General features: G+C 35.1%; 3 protein-coding genes across 3 annotated transcripts; all 3 read right to left on the reverse strand.

The window, feature by feature from the left end:
• Window positions 1-915: 915 nt before the first annotated feature.
• LOC120283791 (probable methyltransferase PMT7) lies at window positions 916-7,159 on the reverse strand. The gene is made up of 7 exons (XM_039290532.1): window positions 6,889-7,159; window positions 5,890-6,304; window positions 4,633-4,922; window positions 3,993-4,376; window positions 2,536-2,782; window positions 2,318-2,456; window positions 916-1,472 (listed from the first exon to the last, which is right to left on the reverse strand). Exons 1-7 carry the CDS (start codon window positions 7,049-7,051, stop codon window positions 1,314-1,316), a joined length of 1,797 nt encoding a protein of 598 aa, XP_039146466.1. The 5' UTR covers window positions 7,052-7,159; the 3' UTR covers window positions 916-1,313.
• Window positions 7,160-10,343: 3,184 nt separating this feature from the next.
• Window positions 10,344-11,242, reverse strand: LOC120283795 (probable calcium-binding protein CML36). The gene has a single exon (XM_039290535.1). The coding sequence runs from the start codon at window positions 11,055-11,057 to the stop codon at window positions 10,527-10,529; it is 531 nt and encodes a 176-aa protein (XP_039146469.1). The 5' UTR covers window positions 11,058-11,242; the 3' UTR covers window positions 10,344-10,526.
• A 2,206-nt stretch (window positions 11,243-13,448) lies between these two features.
• On the reverse strand, window positions 13,449-16,821 carry LOC120283794 (triacylglycerol lipase SDP1-like). The gene is given in 5 exon segments (XM_039290534.1): window positions 13,449-14,879; window positions 14,955-15,098; window positions 15,201-15,434; window positions 15,436-16,068; window positions 16,158-16,821. Coding segments are annotated over 5 exon segments (2,328 nt in total). The 5' UTR covers window positions 16,710-16,821; the 3' UTR covers window positions 13,449-14,114.
• Between the last annotated feature and the right edge of the window lie 1,178 nt (window positions 16,822-17,999).

A 17,999-nucleotide genomic window follows, 5' to 3' on the forward strand; every position in this document is an offset into this window, starting at 1 on the left:
TTCTCTTATTAAGTTATTAAATATGGATTAGGCTATATATAAAAGTATTGATTTCTCATATATATATATATATATATAAACCATTGAAAAGAGTCAGCTTCTTTACTCTCCAACTCAAAAAGAACAAGGATAAATAAAGGAAGAAAAGATGAAGAATGAAAATAATGAAAATACTGTAACTGACCTGTAGATTATGAAGAAGTGAGAGGTTAGCAAGGAATGATGATAATAAGGAGAAGGACAGTACTAGAATTTGATTTTATAACGGAACTATGGAACAAGGGAGGCCAGTGAATCAATAATATCATGATAAGAGAGAGAGATAGAGCAAAGAAGAGTGAGAGGAGGGAGATAAGGACATTGTGCGGTTGAGGATGCAGGAAAGGACATAGCCATTGAAACAAAACCAAGTTTATCTATCTATCTATCCATGATGACTGGCACTGTATTGAGTGCTAACAAGCACCACATAATTCAACTCCCCCAAACACTGCTGCTCTATAAACAACACACTTCACTTCATGCACCATTCTCTTCTCAGCCCTACGTTTTATCAATCACTCTAGACTTCTCTTTTATCAAGCAACCATGCTTGATATGAGAGGCTTTCAACCACTTAAAGAATTAAATTAATATTTTTTTTATACATTGATCAGAACTTAAAATACATGTACTTCTAAAATAAATAGCTAACCGTGGCAATAGCTGAATGGCTAAAACAATATTTAGATGACCAACCATGGCATTAACCGAGTGGTTACAACAACATTTGGGAGGTTTGTCCACGTTCTAAAATTCAAATAGATGGATGGAAAATCAGACAATGATTAAAATAAATTGCTGGTTAGTTTAAATAATAATTTGAAAAAGCAATTATATGTTTCTAATGCAATGCAATAGTTAATGGTACGTATCTCATTATAGACAGTATTTGATTTACTCTTATATTTGATACAAAAGTAAATAAACAAATAAATATAATGCAAGAGTATACAAGTTGATTTACTTTGATCATTCTTTGACTATATCCATCAATGAATTAAGTCAGAAAGAAGTAATTAAATGACAGGAAAAAGGTTTAGGCCATCCTTCAACAACTCGCCTTTCTGGTCTTCATCAGCACAATGCAGCCATTGAGTTGGAGAACCTCACAAAGAAATCCATGGCGTAGATATTCATACAGACTTGAGAATCATTACTGCACAGAAAAATGCAAGGGGCTTGCAGAGAATGTATTTGATGCTTAGCTACACATAAAACTTTCGACATTGATTCATCTGCAATGCGGTGAAAGATGACGGTACGAGGATTCATCAAACAATAGCCCAGAACTTTTTTCGGCAAACTAGCACAGGCTCCATTTTCTTTTCTTCATTCTCTAATGTGTGTGACGTGAAATCCCAGAGAAATTTCGGTGCAAGATCTTTAATCCTTGAGATAATTGAGTCCTCATCTCTGATGATGATAAAACCCTGCACATTTTTACACACTTTGATTAAGGAAGAATGATTTCTTATGACACACAACTAAAACATCTTTTAGATCATATCTATATCACAAACCATGCTTTGTGAAAAGTAAAAATATTTATTCCCGCAAACCAGACAGATTACAAAATCCAAAATCAAGTTGAAACTATATGTAAAAATATCTGAGAGCACTCAAGCTCACCATCCATGCACAAATCACTAACTACAATTAGGTTGCTAAACCAGCAATCTTCTCTAAAGCTCCAGACTAGCCTAATGTATAAAATTTTCAACAACCAAACATATATCACTACAGCATGATATATGATACAGATGCAATGAGATGCAAACTTTAACCAATATGGTTCAAAAGTCTGTGATTGCATGTGTGTCTAAATATAAGGTCAAATGGTCCTCATAGCTATGATTCTCAAAGGTATCACTGCCTGCTTAATTTCTACAGTTGCTAGCTCAAGCCTGACAATCAGAAAAAGCGCCCAAGTATGCCAACAGTGAAAGTTTGATCCAATTGCATTTCAAAACCAGGCATATATAGTATATGCTACTCTATATGAAGCAGCCCAAGGTAAGTAATTAGCCTCTAAAGCATTTTCATTGGAAACCTTGCCTTGGGCTTTCATCAGAAGACTCATAATGTGATTTAATGATGTCTAAGAATAAAAGGTAAACAAAGAACACAATCACATATATTTATCCAGAATATTTAACAAGCTTTCCACTTAATTTTCTGATTTAACTGAAAAAAGCAGCTGTCTCCTTGAGTTGATTGTCTACCAATTGAAAGCATTTGAAAAATTATAGAGAACAATGTAGAAGAGTAGCACCACCTGTGGACGAACCATGCGGTCCATCTCAAGCACCAAGTCCTCTATCTGACAACCTTCCTCATCAAAACTTAGGTAAGAAAACAAATGATAAGCATGCAGCAAATCGTATGTCCGTGGATATGTTGAGAAAGGCTCACACCTGAAGAACAGAATGTTGAAGGATCATTAAAAGATAGTCAAATGGACAACCTTGATACACAAGTGGGACAGTTTCTCACCAGTTATGAAAGGCACCAACCAAACCACGATCATATATAGCAGACAAGGTATTGTTCATGGTTGTTGGAACTATGTTCATCACCCAAAAGGGCAAGCTATTGAGTGCTGCAGAAAAACCACCATAATAAGCATTCATGTCCATCACATTCCGGATCTCTACCCTATTCAGATCAATCAGCTTCCAATATTGCTGGATTTGTTCTTGCCAAAATTGATTATTCAAATCAAACATCTCTGGAGTAACACCTGTTGAGACATAACATAAAAGTCATCATTTATCTGAGTAAACAAAAGATGTCCATTTGCTAATTTTGACAAGTTGATCATGGCACAAACAATGGTGCCATGAGATCTTTAATCTGAAGTAAATAAATTAGTTATCATCTAGGAAGCAAAAGGACAAATCGAATCTTACCCTTATTGCCTATTACATGATCCATGCAAATAAATACATAAATAAATAGTAGCATTATTATTACAAGACTAATTCAAACAATTCTAATGGTATCTAACACAACATTTGAATTAAAAAAGGCAATAGATTACAGAAAGAAACAAGCTTCTTTAAATTGTATGTCAGATGTTGCAGATATTATAAGAATGTTGATGATGCACGTATAACAAACATGCATTCAGATGAACTGCGATTCCTATCATAAACATCCAAAATCTTTTCAGAAATTGGTTCAAAAATAAACTTTGTAGATAGAACAAATCTGAGGTGATCTATCATGTTTTATTTTAGGTAATTTTTTCCCCTCTTCTAATACAAGAGAAACAGGAGTGGTTGATATATTTGGAATTCTTCGACATCATTTGTATAAGAATCTGTCTCACATCAGGCCAACTTTATAATGATCAGAATAAATGTCTAATATATAAGCAAACATTTGAATAGCTTAAGACCTAGATATTGCACACTTGTCCAATTCGAAAAATAGGATATAAATTCAAAGGCAAAAACACAGCCAAAACCTATGAAAACAAACTCAGCATCTTGCCTGAAAATGTAAACTACCACCTCCACAACATTAGAGTGGTAACTTATTTTTCTCCTCCTAAATGAGAGGTTGAGCTCAACCCCCTCACAACATTAAAAAATAAAATAAAATAAAATAAAATAAAATAAACCACCACAAGATTATCAGGTAAATATATGCCACAGTTCAACAGTGACCATAAGCACCTCCAACCATGTAGTTATACATAATTATCACATAATCTCGAAATAATAATTAATCAACAAGGCATATATACTGGCTGTAAGAAGACAAAGAAAATACGGTAATCAAAATGTTCAAGCAAGCCTCTTATTATATTTCAACTCTACCAAGAATTCAAAAATCTTCTATTCAGATGCATGTCAAGCATCAGGAGGAAAGAATGGGAATAGTTCATAATGAAAATGGTGAAAATAGTGCTCAAGTAGTAAACAAGGCTAAAGCGGCAAACTAACCTGTAGTCTCGAGCCTTCTTGGGTATAAAAATAGCCTTTCATATCTAGGAGGGAGCTTCTGTATATTTGATTTCTGATTTTGTAATTGTACACAGTCTCTAAGAGGGCTTCTCCATGGGGGTATAGAATCATCCACAGGTTCACATATGGACAGTAAATTCCTCTCAGAATTTTGCACTCGACATGATTCATCTTCTTGTTTCTGCCAAATGGCAGTTTGCACCTGTTTAGCAATGAGTTTCCAGCACATTCCTGTAGTCAAATTTACCAACTTATCCCAAATGATAGGAAAATCTTTATCTTTCCTGTAAGCAGGTGGAGCTGAATACACAAAATATCCATTTGGTCGCAGAAGACGATCAACTTCTTTAAGTAGTATGCCATCTGCAAGAATCAAAAGAAGGAAAAACAAAGCCATCATATTATCTCCAAATCAAGTCAAGCTAAAGCCAGTAGCTTCATGTCAGCCAAGCAATGTCACAATATAGAAGCAATGCAGCTTAATGCTAAATTGCTAATCAAGTAAGAAGCCGCATGCTCTTTTTCAAAATATTAAAATTTGGCAAATCAATACTAAGGAAGAAGAAGAAGTATTATTGTGCATAGAAGAATAAAGGAAAAAAACCCAAGTCTGTATTACCATTTTCATGCCAGTCAACACGGCATCTTGAACAATGAACCATTTCAAAAGAGTTTTGGGGAAAAGGCAGCTGTTTTGTGCTCAGAACAGAAATCATTGCACCGATCCCTCTCTCTAAAGCAAATTGAATCTGATTCTCATGACCATCTTTGGGGGCAAAAGACATTGTCAGAATGTCCAAGGGCAGTAAATATGCAGAAAAGCTGGCAACACCACAACCAACATCCAGAACTTGAGATACTCCTGCTGTACGCAGATCACCTGAACTATCAGTAGTCATGTTCCCCAGCCTGCATTTACCAAAAAGACAGAAAATTATAGAATGAAGTCATAAACTATGAATGAAGTATGCAATGCAGAAAATGATAATAGCAAGGGCAATACTGGATTTAACCTGCATTATCACAAAAGCATTACACAAACAATCAAGTTTTCAAATAGGAATATATTGGTTTGATCACTAAGACTTATAGTCTTAAATTTCATTTCTACATGTTCAAAACATGGACTGTCTGGATAGTTTCCCAAAACTAAAGAGTCATACTTGTGTGGTTTTATCTTCATTTTTCAGATGTTGTCCTATGTTTCAAATAGTCATGATGGCCCTTCAATACCTTGATCTGTTACTAGGTTTATTTCTCACTCTGTGTGTGTGTGTGTGTGGGTGTGGGTGGGGGCTAAACATTAGAGCCATGCACAATTAATATCTACTCAAAAAAGACGATTGCCATTTGTAAGCAGAAAAGACATGTTTGAAAAATACCCCACTCACAACAGAGCCTTTACAACTTAAGTTTTAAAAATCAAATTTAAGGGATTTCTATAGACACAAGTCAGAGGGGAGCTTCACAACTTGTATACCACTTCCTTGCTGACCTGAATTAATGAATAGAAGTTTCATAGTTGATCTGCCTATGAGTCAATTGGAACTGCAAGAGCTTGAAGTTATAAAAAAATCTTATCGAATCTAATTTCATCAATAGCCAACTTCGAGCCTATTAGAGATTAAATCCAAGTGAGCAAGAAGCAAGATACTAGATAAGAATGGGAAAATTGGATTTGGCCATCCATATGTTGACAAACATAGTATATAAATTCAACCATTATCTATATAAAGAAATAGGAACATCAATTCAACTTTGGCATGTAAAAGTAGTGGAATGCTTAATTTGGAATATATTAAAAAAATCCTCGTCAACAGCCAATTGATCCAGTGCATATTCAAGAAAGTAACTACAAAAATAAAGCAGCACATACCTTTCAATGTACTGTGCAGCACCATGTTTGAAGTGAGTGCCACCTCCAGGAAACCACCACAGCTTATCCTTCTCATGCACCCAATTTTGTCCTCCTTTCACTTCAGAAAGATGTGTATGATTCACATTGCTCCGCCAAATATAATCACGACTAGCTGGCCAATTTATAGGGATCATGTAGTCTTTTGGTGGGGGCACCAAACAAAACAAGCTTTTCTCAGGAGGCGGGCAATGTCTTTCAAGCTCTTCCTTCTTTGAAATATCTAAATTCTGAATCAAGGTCTTAATATATTTCAAATCATGACAAGGAATGTACTCATTGAAGTCCAAAGGGCACACATTCATCCCAGTTTCTGGTATCAAAATAGATTTTGTTCTATATGTAAGGCTAACTCTGTTTCCAAATCGCAAAGCCCCTGAAATAACACACAAGAAAAGAGATAATAAAATATGAAAGAGACCTTAAAGAACACATTATCTCCAATGCATCAATCTGATTCACTACCACATGCATAGACACAAGCAACTGAAGTGAGATTCATAGCAAATTAACGATCATCAAATTAAAGAAAATCAAGAAAAGAACAAAAAAACACGACAAAAAATTTCACTAATGAGTGATCCAAACTAAATTTCACAAGAAAACTAAAGAACAAATAAATCCAAGAAATCAATAAAATTTGAGTAAATATAACCAAAAGTCTAGCCAAAATTTAAAGAAAATCAAGAAACAACAAAAACCCACGAGAAAAACATTTCGCTGATTAGTGATCCGAACTAAAATCGACAAGAAACCTAAATCGTAAATAAATCCAAAACATCAAACCGATTGAATAGCAAATGCGAAATCACACGAAATTAATGAAGCTGAACCTTTAATTTAAACGATCCGCGATCCGAACGAGCAGCATTCCTCTCAAGGAGATCTGAACGCTCGGTCAAAGTACAAGATTTACCAGCGATCGGGCATGGAAATCAAAAAGGAAGGGAAAAATGGTACCTCGAGAAGGAATTGGAGCATGCTCGGACTGGGGCTGGAGATAGATGGTAGAGGAGTAGGGAGTGGAACCGAATAGGGTTCCAGAGTAGAAGGAGACGATAATGAGGAGAACAGCGAAGAGGATCCACCGCACCGCCCGCGAATCAAAGGCCGAAGACAGCATCTTGGCCTCCTTCTCTTCGTCTTCTTCTTCTCCTTCTTCTTCCTCAAATGCTCGGGGAGCTCGTCGCCATTAGAGCCTTGTGCGTTGCTGAACCAGGACTTCACTTCGCTTCTATTTATTTTATTTATTTATTTATATTTATTCTCATATATATTTTAATAAAATGAATTTATATATATATATATATAGAATATTTGTTAATTGAGAATAATAATAAATTCTTCTCTAAATTATTTAGTTGTTGGGAGATTGATTGATATGCGATTAAAAGTAAAATAAATAAATGCTTTGCAATGATTTTTTAGTTTATTGAAATTTTTAAATAAAAAATAGAAGCATGTGCCATCCACATGGGAGGGTGGATATATCTTTGAGCAAGAGTGTGTTTTGTTTGTTTTAAATTTTATTTAATCCAATTTAAATAATTTTACAAAAAAAAAAAAAAAATTCAATTTGGTTTGATTATAGTTTCGATCCATTAAAAGAAATCAAAATACATTATATTACATACATTTTTACAAAGAGAAGATAAATATGCCGAGAATTCACCTATAATATAAGTTTTTTTAAAAAAATAAATATAAGTTTTTTAATCGTATATTTTATTTTTTTAAAAAAATTATATTATAAGAGAATTTATTATTGTGAGATTATAATTTTCTAATATATTATTTTAGTATATATAATAGGTTTTTATCACCTCACGTATTATCTTGTCTTACATGATAAATCTCTACAAAATTATTAAGTCACTATAATTGACATAATTCTATATTTATATGCCATTTTAACATAGCTGGCTATCTCTATAATAATAATAATAATAATAATAATAATAATAATAATGGTTATATTATGTTTTTCTAAACCAATTAATTTATTGTTTTATGCTTATAAATGATATCAGTATTACGTGGTAGTAGCCCTTAACTTTTAAAAAGTTATGTAATTTTATTTTAATGGTTTTAACAAAACAGTTTCATATAATTAAAGATAAAAAAACAAATTCTAGTTCATTTGGTTTAATAAAAAAATTCTAAAAATCTATCTAATATTAGCAATGATTAATTTTTCTATGGGAAAAAATAAAGTTCACTCATTGTTATAACTTCATCGTCATTATTTTAAAATTATCAACATAAAAAGTAACCACTGTGTTCACAATAGTTTAATGTTTCACCTGCTCTTGTAATCTATGTCATCATAGATAATTCACCAAATTAATTTATTATATTCATTTAATGACAAATCATTGTCGCCATCGTCATCTAGTTACTTTAGTTTTAAAGGCTTTTAAAACATCAATTATGTAAAACAATGTTAAATACTTTGAAAAGATGAAATTAAAAATATCTATTTTGAGTTTTATATCAACCTTGTTATTGTTGGAGTTTTTTTGACCCAACAGTTATCAATATTTATAGATGGTTGGGATCAAAGTTTTTTTTTTTTTTTTGTTTTTGCTTTTTTTGTAGGATGACGCCCAATCCTCGAGGCATACGTGGGGCAGGGATATCGCCGCCACGTCCTCACCCTCTGGAATGGTGGGATCAAAGTTCTTCTAAAAATATTAGGTTTATAAGATAAAACTAAAAGTACAAATATTAAAATGATCCATCTATTTTTCGTTTTCCGTATTTTTAGTCCCTCTAATATAAAAATTTCACTTTTTTAGTCCTCAGATTTACTACGTTTTTATCCTTTAGTTAGTAAAATTAGTCCAGTTTTGATCCTCGATGTTACTAGCATTTTCATCATTTTTTATCCTTCTAATTCATCAACTGGAATGATCAAAAGAACAGATTCGTCAATTAGAGAGACCAAAAAGACAAAAATGTGAAAATACGAGGACAAAAAATGCGGATTTTATATTAGAGAGACTAAAAGGGTGGAAAACACTAAATAGAGGGACCATTTTGATATTTTGACATAAAATAAAATATATCCTAAATATCATTCTTAAAAATATAAACTTACATATATATTTTACTTGCCTCTACGTATAAAAACAAATAAAACAAAGAGGTTAATGATTTCGGGATCTATATATATATATATATATATGTATGTATATGGATTTTCTAATTTTATATACGTTTGCGGTTCATGTGTATGTCATGTCATTTTCTTTATTATTTATAATACACAAACTATTCTTCACTCTTTAACTTCATAAACTATTTTTCATACTTTGACTTTGAAGGAAAAATCTTGATAAATTGGAATTACGATATGACATGAATACAAATATGACTTGCTTTTTATGCTCATTGTTCACATTTTTTTTTTAAAAATTCTCGTTCATTGATAGTTATTTGATTTTTGTATCAAATTGACTCTTTTTTTAATGTTATTATGAAGAAAAAAAAAAGTCTTGCAAATAAATTATATGATTCTTCGTGAGCCGAAAACAATACGTTGGCTGAAGAATGATGGGAATTTTAAGATAATGTGAAGCATTATCATTTACTCAAAAATAGTATACGGTAAATATAGAGTTATAAAGGGTAAATTCTTATTTGTCATACAATTTTAATAAAATTTAACAATTGTCCTGCATGGTCAAGCATGAAGATGAACACAGCTAGTTGTTTAGATTCTGAAGACATTTGTTCAGAGCCTTTAATTAATTATTCAGTGATCATTCCATGTATTTAAAATATCATCAAAGCCTTAGGATTTGCAAAGTAATATTGAGTTAATTTCAATCAACAAAGACCAGACCACTTATATATATATATATATTTAAAATAACACATAGAACTCAAGGTATTTAACACTAAATAAATGGCATTTATAAAAAAATTTCTTCAGTTTTTAAATGTCTGCTTAATAAGGATTTGATCAATGTCCCCTTCAAGAAAAACTGGCCACCATAAATCTATGCACACATCCCTTGTTCATCCGCCCCGGGTTTTAAGTATTTTGTTTTTATTAAATATGGATAAACCTTATCCGAGACTTGAATTGATGTTGACCTTGTGAATTAAAATTTAAACGTGTTTTTTTTAACTGGATACCGGATATAAACAGTTCAATCAGTGCAATGCGAGTTGAAAGATTTGAATTCAAGACATCTTAATTATATTATACGGTAATTATTATTGGACTAATCCACAATTTTTTTTAAATATTATATTTATAATAAAATAAATTTTTTTTACAATCATTATTCATATATATTTTTTTAAAATAAATATTATTATATATATATATATATTATTGGTTATTAATGCCGGCGCAGCCAATGCTCTCAAAAATAGAATTAAAAAAAAGGGGAAAAAAAATTAAATAAGAAAAATGAGATGATTTCAGCGGGGGCAATAAGGACGGTTGCGATGAGTTTCATAGAAAGGGCATTGCGGTAATTACAAATATACCCAAAAGAACAAAGATAACAAAGATGAAACCAGAATCCATCTCCACCGTACACTCCTGCCTCGTGATCAGCAACGAGATGATCAACCGTTTTCCTTCATCTCGGTGACGCCATCATCCGCACGAAGTCATCGAAGCAGACGAAGCCATCGCCGTCGCTGTCGACGCCGCCGATCATCCGGCGGCAATCGTCGATGGTGCACGAATCCTCTCCGATCATCGCGAATATCTTCATCAGCTCCTCCGCCGAGATCCTCCCATCGCCGTCCTCGTCGAACACAGCGAACGCTCCACGAAGCTCGATCCCCGCCGTCGATTTCCTCGCTGACCCTCCAAGCGCGCCGATCGCCTCCAAGCTGATCCCACCTTCTCCTCCATGCTCAGCCTCGGCTAGCATCGCCGCCACTTCCTCCTCGCTTGGCGGATCCGGGCCCAGCTTCCTCAGCACACCCTCAAGCTCCCTCCTCGTCACCTTCTCACGTGGGAGCACTGACTTCGGGGTCAATTCCTCTGACGAGGAGTTCGATCCAAACGACGATGTCTCCGATCTGGAGATCGTCCGCGCAGGCTTGGCCTTCTTCCCTGGTTTAGCTGGCGATCCGAAAAGGGATCCAAAGGTAAGCTTCATTGCTCTTCTTCTACTTCTTCTTCTGATCTATCGATCGATCTACCTGGTGAGAAGTGGGAAGCCATGGCTGCGGGGGGCGGTTAAAAAGGAAGTGGGCGAAGTAGGGGAAAAGGAAGTGGGTTTCCGCGAAGCTTCGCCAAGATTCAAAATTTTCCGGATTTTCCTTTTCGTTGAAAATTTCCGGAAAAGATAGTGCCAATCAGGAAAGTGGAAACCAACGATTCCCAATCCCTCGTTTCCCGTGACGTTAGAACCAAGGCTAGAGAGAGGAGAGAGAGAGAGAGGAGGAATGGAAACGGAAGGACGCTCATGCAAAACATGCGCCCTTGGCTTTCTTCAAAGCGTTGGAGCATGTGGTGGGCCGCATGACCAACGAATCCGATGAAAGTGGGCGTACCTGCGTCTCGTCTTATTGTGTTTGTATGGTTTGCCGTGAGCGCAGAGGAGCTTCCATGAAAGTTCATGATCGGGAAGACGACGTTAGGCAAGGTTTTGGCTTGGTTTTTGGTGCCACCCTGGTGAGTGTCCGTGTGTTTTTTCCGTTTCCATTAATTCTCTCGCCATTGGTTTCTTGTTCGTACTTTTGGTTGAATTCTACTGCATTGTTTTACAATGCCAAATTACAATTTTTTTTTTTAAAAAAAGTATTTTTAATAGCTTATTTGTTGTTATTAGTTTCATAGTTTGGATGAAATGATGGATAATAAGCTTTGGATTAAAAAAGATTTAATTATCTGAAATGGTTTCTGGTCAGCCTTGTTATTTATTTGTCTCCGTCTCCATTTGCTCTGCTGTACACTACTGGCTTTTTTTTTTTTTAACTGTCTAACCGCGCTTATTATGTTAATGAAAAAAACTATGCTTTATTAGTTTCAAGATAGTTTAAGTTCTTAGATACTTTTTCAACTATTCATGGATAATTTTAACTGTAGATTGAATTGGACAAGATATTTTTATTTTTAGTGAGAATAACTGCTTGATTCACTGTTATGCATGTTTTTATGGTTGAATAGGTTTGAATAGAATAAGCTCATGACATGAACATTGGTTGATATTACGGAGAAACCGAAACCAATACCCAAAGCAAGAGAGACAGAAGAACAATAAAAAATTAGAGTGTAGATGAACCCTTTATCTCTTTTGCCTTTTTCTATCAGAATTTAGACATAGAAAAAGGGACCCCACCCCATGAAGTAAACATGGAAACAGCTTTCCTGGAGGACAGGGATGGACTGGAGTGGACTGGACTGGAGAAAGAAGCAGAGAAAAAAGAGAGAAAGTGAGTAAGAGAAAGAGCATTGGAGAAGTAAAAAGGTAATAGAGAAAGGGACCAAAGTGACAGGCATTGCGGTCTCCATCATGCACGGCAGAGTGGTAGGAGAATGAAAGGTAAGAGGTGCTCAACTTCCTGGAAGCTCATTTTTGTTTTCTTGGTATTTTATTGCTGCCTGTCTTTCTACTTCTCTTTTCACAGTCAGGTACTAGAATACAAGCAGAGATCAGACAGAGATAATGATAATAATAATAATAATAAAGTGATCTTACTGAACAGTCTGCAGCCTTCTGTGTTAGGTACCATCATATACTTTGCCTTTTTGGATTTGACACCATACTATACTGTATGAGTTTTCTTTTCATAGATCAGCTTGAAGTTCGTTCCATTTTGTTTTTGTTTTTTTGTATTTGTTGAATTATTATTTTATCTGTGTATATATAACTTGAATTATTATTTGACATTTAGTTATACTGGCTAAATGTTATATATATATATTTTTTATTATATTAAGCTAAATTTCTGTATTTTACTCAAATAGAAGTTGGTGAAAATATATATATATACACACTACATATGTATACAGATGATAAAATATGAATAAATCATGTTCAAAATGTGAATTTAATATTCTAATATATTTATGTTTTTATTTTATGTGAGATGAATTTAAAATATTCATTCTCGGTAAAAATATAAATATTTTATTTAAAAAATTTATTGTTAATAAACCATTGACATTATATTATATATACAACTTTTTAAAAATAGAATTTGCTGGAATGTAATGCATGGATTTGGTTAGAAGTTTTTGTTTTTTTAGTAAAGACTAATTTATTGTTTCGCATGTGACCCTTTTCCTGTTGGATTTTAGCTTGCTTTCCGTTGTACTTGAAGCCGTGGTTTTTGCTTTCATCTTAGCTTGTTTAATGCAATGGAATTGTGATTCATGCCGTTACGGAAAAAAAAAAATCATTTATTTATTTTGCTTCTAGAAAAAGTCTATATATATATATATTTGATAAAGTTAATAAATGACAAAGAAATATAGAGGTGCTCTCAATTGTTCTCGTAAGCACAAGCAATTATCAATGTACTAGTCCATAATTTTTCATATTGCATAACTTATAAGTGCAACTAATGCAGATAAATTTGTAAATTGCTTATAAATCCATGCAGAAAGATAATACTAGTGAAATCATTTATACATCACTGTGACAGAAAATATTGCGCCTTGAAGGACAAAGTAAATGTTGGCAATATTAATCTTGTACATATATAAATATACATAAGTAAATCAAAAAAACATAAATAAACAAATAAATGAAAACCCAAGCACAGCCTTTTTCATCTCTCTCTAAGCTGTCTCTTTTATAAAATAAACAAACATATCATTAATTAGCACATTATCACTAATTTAGTTGATTAGTCACCAGTCCAACGCAACAAACTCACCTAATTCACAAACACTAGAGATCGATACAAAGTAATCAGTAGGAATTCTCATAATTAGATGAAATTAGAATGGTGAAACAAGTACAGAAGATGTGGCAGTGGTGGTTCATCAAGAATTAGACTCATCCTTCAAATCACTACTACTTTCATTCTTTGTACATTGCTGATCTTCATTGCCTACATCACAATGAGAACTCAATTCTACACTACTTTGTAATCCATGACATTCTTCCTCACCAAATTCAGAAACTGAACTGGCATCACAATCATCCAAATGCATATTCTGAACTTCTACTTCAACAGATGAAGAGCCAAGGAGATTTTCTAAATCACTGCTCCCTCTTTCGTGTTAGAATTAAGTTTTCCTTCTTCACTAAATTAAATACGATACCGTTGTGAATCCTTTCTGGTTGCAGTAAATCACCCTCAGAAACTACAATGCTAGTGGAAGTTTGTCCTGGGATTCTCTGATTATCAGTGTTGCTAGTTTCATGCTGATCGGAATTGATGTTCTCTGAGCTTGTAGTGGCCCTCGTCTTATCATTTTCATCGTCTCTTGACCAATGTCTATTTAATTCAGATTCAATCTCGAGGCTTTGCACAAAGTTAATGAACTTGTTGGCAGATTCAGTCCTCATCAGTGGTCCTCCGGATCTTGTCCAAGAATTCAAGTCTATGCTCTCTGATTCACTGTCACTTCCGTCGTGGGTAAATTTCTGAGCACGGTGAGTCCTGTTGTAAGATACTCCGATTAGGCTGGTTCCTTGTTGTTGCATTGCAGTGTCTGCAAGGATATCTTCTTCGAGAGATCCTGATGAGTTCTCTCTTGCAATGCAATTCCACGAAGGGATCCTCCGGGAAGCATTGAACCTGGTAGTGCTTCCAAGGCCATGAGAAGAAGCAGCAGCAACAGCCCTGTCGGCACTTCTCTTTAGTCTCCGCATGTGATTAAGAAGTGCAACACATTCATCAAGTGCGAGCTCAATAGCACAGTTTGCTTTTACAGCGGAGAGTTTTTCCCAAGTGCACTTTCTGCCCTGGTTAGCAGCCTTTTGGAGCTCAGGGTATGATGGATTCTGTATGATTTTGGAATACTGAAACAAGACGGATTCATTCATCAGATATGAAGACCGGAAAGTTTGAAATATGGGTTTGGAGAAGAAATTCACCTGAGCAAGTGTCGCCGGCATCACAACAGTAACATCCCCCTCCCAATCTTGAGCAAACAATTTAGCAATTCCACCCAGAGGAAAACCAAGTTCTAGCACCTGATTACATCTGTGTTTAACCTCCATCTCTGCTAGATGAGCAAGCTACACATGCACAACAGAAAACATGTATAATCTTCAACATAAATTCAAGCAAAAGGTTGTTTGCTATATTGTCAAATAAGCAGGGAAGAAAAAAAGAGATACCTTTGCGGCAAAGTTGCCACCGTAAGCTCTCACTAGTTCCTTTAGCCTTAAAAGTGGAGAAATGTGAGGATTGGCTTGGCTGACAATGAAATGGTTGACATTGAACAATTCTTTCAACTGCATCATCGGCAAGTCACTCTCCAAACTTCCATCCCTCCATCGGCGAGGACTTGGTCCATTTTTCTCTTCATGGCCTGCGGAGAAAGGTGCATGATAAGGCACAATCTCACCGAAACCTATCCTTTGCCATCAACTCCTGAGCTTCAAAGAGGCCAGGGAATGCACAAGAGGCAGTCACTGCACTCCATATAACCACATGAGGTGATGTCAAGTAATTGAGGCATCGAGGCGGCTCATGCTTCCTAGGGGAACATACAGTAATCCCGAGGATTCTCCCAGTCATATCATAAGCCTCTTGGAAGGTTAAATTGCTAGTAAGATGCCTCAACAATCTCTGCAATTGCCTAATATCATGGACTGCACCGTGAGTCACAACCCTCCTAACCACCGCAAATATCCCGCCCATCTGATCAAAGAACTGCAAAGAATGCCAAGAATCCTCAAAGAAGCTCTCAAGCTCCGGCCAAGACCTCGTCGCCACCACTGAACACATGATCGATCCTACACTAGACCCGGCGATTATCCTTGGCAGAAGCTTATGCTCCACCAATGTTTTCACAACACCTACGTGAAAAGACCCTAACGACGCGCCCCCGCTCAAGAGCAATGCTGTCCTACCGAAAGCATGCCTAGTCTCATGCATGAACGCAAGCTTCTCCTCCAACAACAACTCATCAGAATCAGAATCACAAACCATCTTCAACTGCATTGATACTTCATCAATGTACTCCTTTATCAACCTCGGCACCTTTTCATCATACAATTTATCAATAATGAATCAACAGATGCATGCAATCAAATGCAATCACAGGTGAAAAAGAGAGTAGATAATAACACCTGAGGCCTTCCTTTGTGCAGCTGAGGATTGCACATGTTGCCGAGGTTTCGAAGCAAATCGGCACGCATATAAAAAACTATATCTCTGAGAGAGCCTTGCTCTCTCCGGTGCCGGAGCTCCGAGAGTTTGTTTCTAACAAGCTCTTCATCATAGAGATCAGCATCATTCATTCTTGGAGACAATTTGTCGAACATCTTGGCTGCATGACTCCACTCCTCATATGTCAGCGCGCTCCGCATCATGTTGCGCCAGAACTTTCGCCGGTACGCCGACTCAGCCCGCGAGCGAGCGTTGGTGAAGCGCCTGAGCAAAAAGGCCATGACAGTCACCATTACGAGAATCCCCTGCGTGTTCTTCGGGTGGAACCATGAGAGCAAGGGGAAGACGGAGTTGCGGAGATGGCGAAGGAATTCCGAGAGGAATCGACGGAGTTCATGCCGGAGATGCGTCACCGATGAGCATAAGAGCACCCGGAATGCAATTGTCCGGCCAATCACCGTCGATGGGCCAATTGAGAACCGCCCCATACTCGCTTCGTTGCTGATCTCCATCCTCGGCGGAATCGAAGAAGGAAAAACACAAAAAAAAAAAAAGGCAACTTTTTCTCAGATGAATCTCTGAATTTTAAATTCGGGGAAGCCTCGATTGATTTAATAAAAATTCAAAATTTCAACGCCGGAATCATCACGAAAACGGAACTTCTTTTGGTTTTCTTTGAAGATTGAAACTCTTGTTGGGAAGAGGACAAGCAATGGATCGAAACCCTAGAAAACAAAAAGGATAAACAAACAAGGAAGTGACCAGGTGTGGATTGGATTTGATTGGATTATATGAAAGATTAAGGAAAAAAAGGAGGAAGCTTTAAATGGAATGATGATGTAAAGGATTGAATGGAAGCCATGAACGTAAGCAAGAGACGTAGAAGAGCTCAGAGGTTGTTTCTCTCACGCCATTGTTGATGATGGTCCCTGCCCTTTGAGAGCTTTGACAAGCTTCCATTGTTGATTTTTATTATTATTATTATTATTATTATTATTATTATTATTATTTAAACAACAAACACGTGCACATGCGCTGATAATTAATAGTTCAATCCGTTATCTTTCTTGACGTATAATTTGGACTGTGAACTTACCCCTCACAATCAATAATTTGAGTTTTGAATCGAAGAAGTTTTGATTATCTCTATATATATAATTGAATTAATCATTAATATTGTGAATTTTAAAATATATACATATAAATATATTTTAAGGTAAAATATCATCTAATCAACCGTTGAATCGTAATCCAATGATTGATATTGATGAATAATATTATTGTGTGATAGACTGTTTCAAACAATGATTATTATTACTGCTGATCATTGGATCTAGATCTAATGACTGATAATAGACGTCTATAGATTTTTAATCTATAAATGTCCATAAATGAATTCTATATATTTAAAATTTTTAATTGTTATAAAAATAAAATTGGATAAATTACATGATTAAAATTAAAAACATGTGCAGAAAGTTAGGATTACAACAGAAAAAACTAGAGAAAATAATTTTTATTAATTAAGGAGTTTGTTTCTGTTTTTCCCCTCTTTTTGTTTTCCTTGTTTTTTTCTGTCTACTTTTTTTTCTTTTCTTTTAATCAATTAAATCATTAAATAATGAATGATTCAAAGTACACATGCCCAACGTATAAACCAAGTTAGAAGTCTACCATAATATATATATATATATATATAAAACAAAGATGGTTATTTGTTTGAAGAATGTGTTTTTTTCTTGGTACAGAAGAATGTGTTTTCTCTGGCCATGGGTTACCCTATTTATTTATTTTTATTATGC

This window comes from Dioscorea cayenensis, chromosome 19, assembly GCF_009730915.1.
Source record: "Dioscorea cayenensis subsp. rotundata cultivar TDr96_F1 chromosome 19, TDr96_F1_v2_PseudoChromosome.rev07_lg8_w22 25.fasta, whole genome shotgun sequence".
In the NCBI taxonomy this organism is placed as follows: domain Eukaryota; kingdom Viridiplantae; phylum Streptophyta; class Magnoliopsida; order Dioscoreales; family Dioscoreaceae; genus Dioscorea; species Dioscorea cayenensis.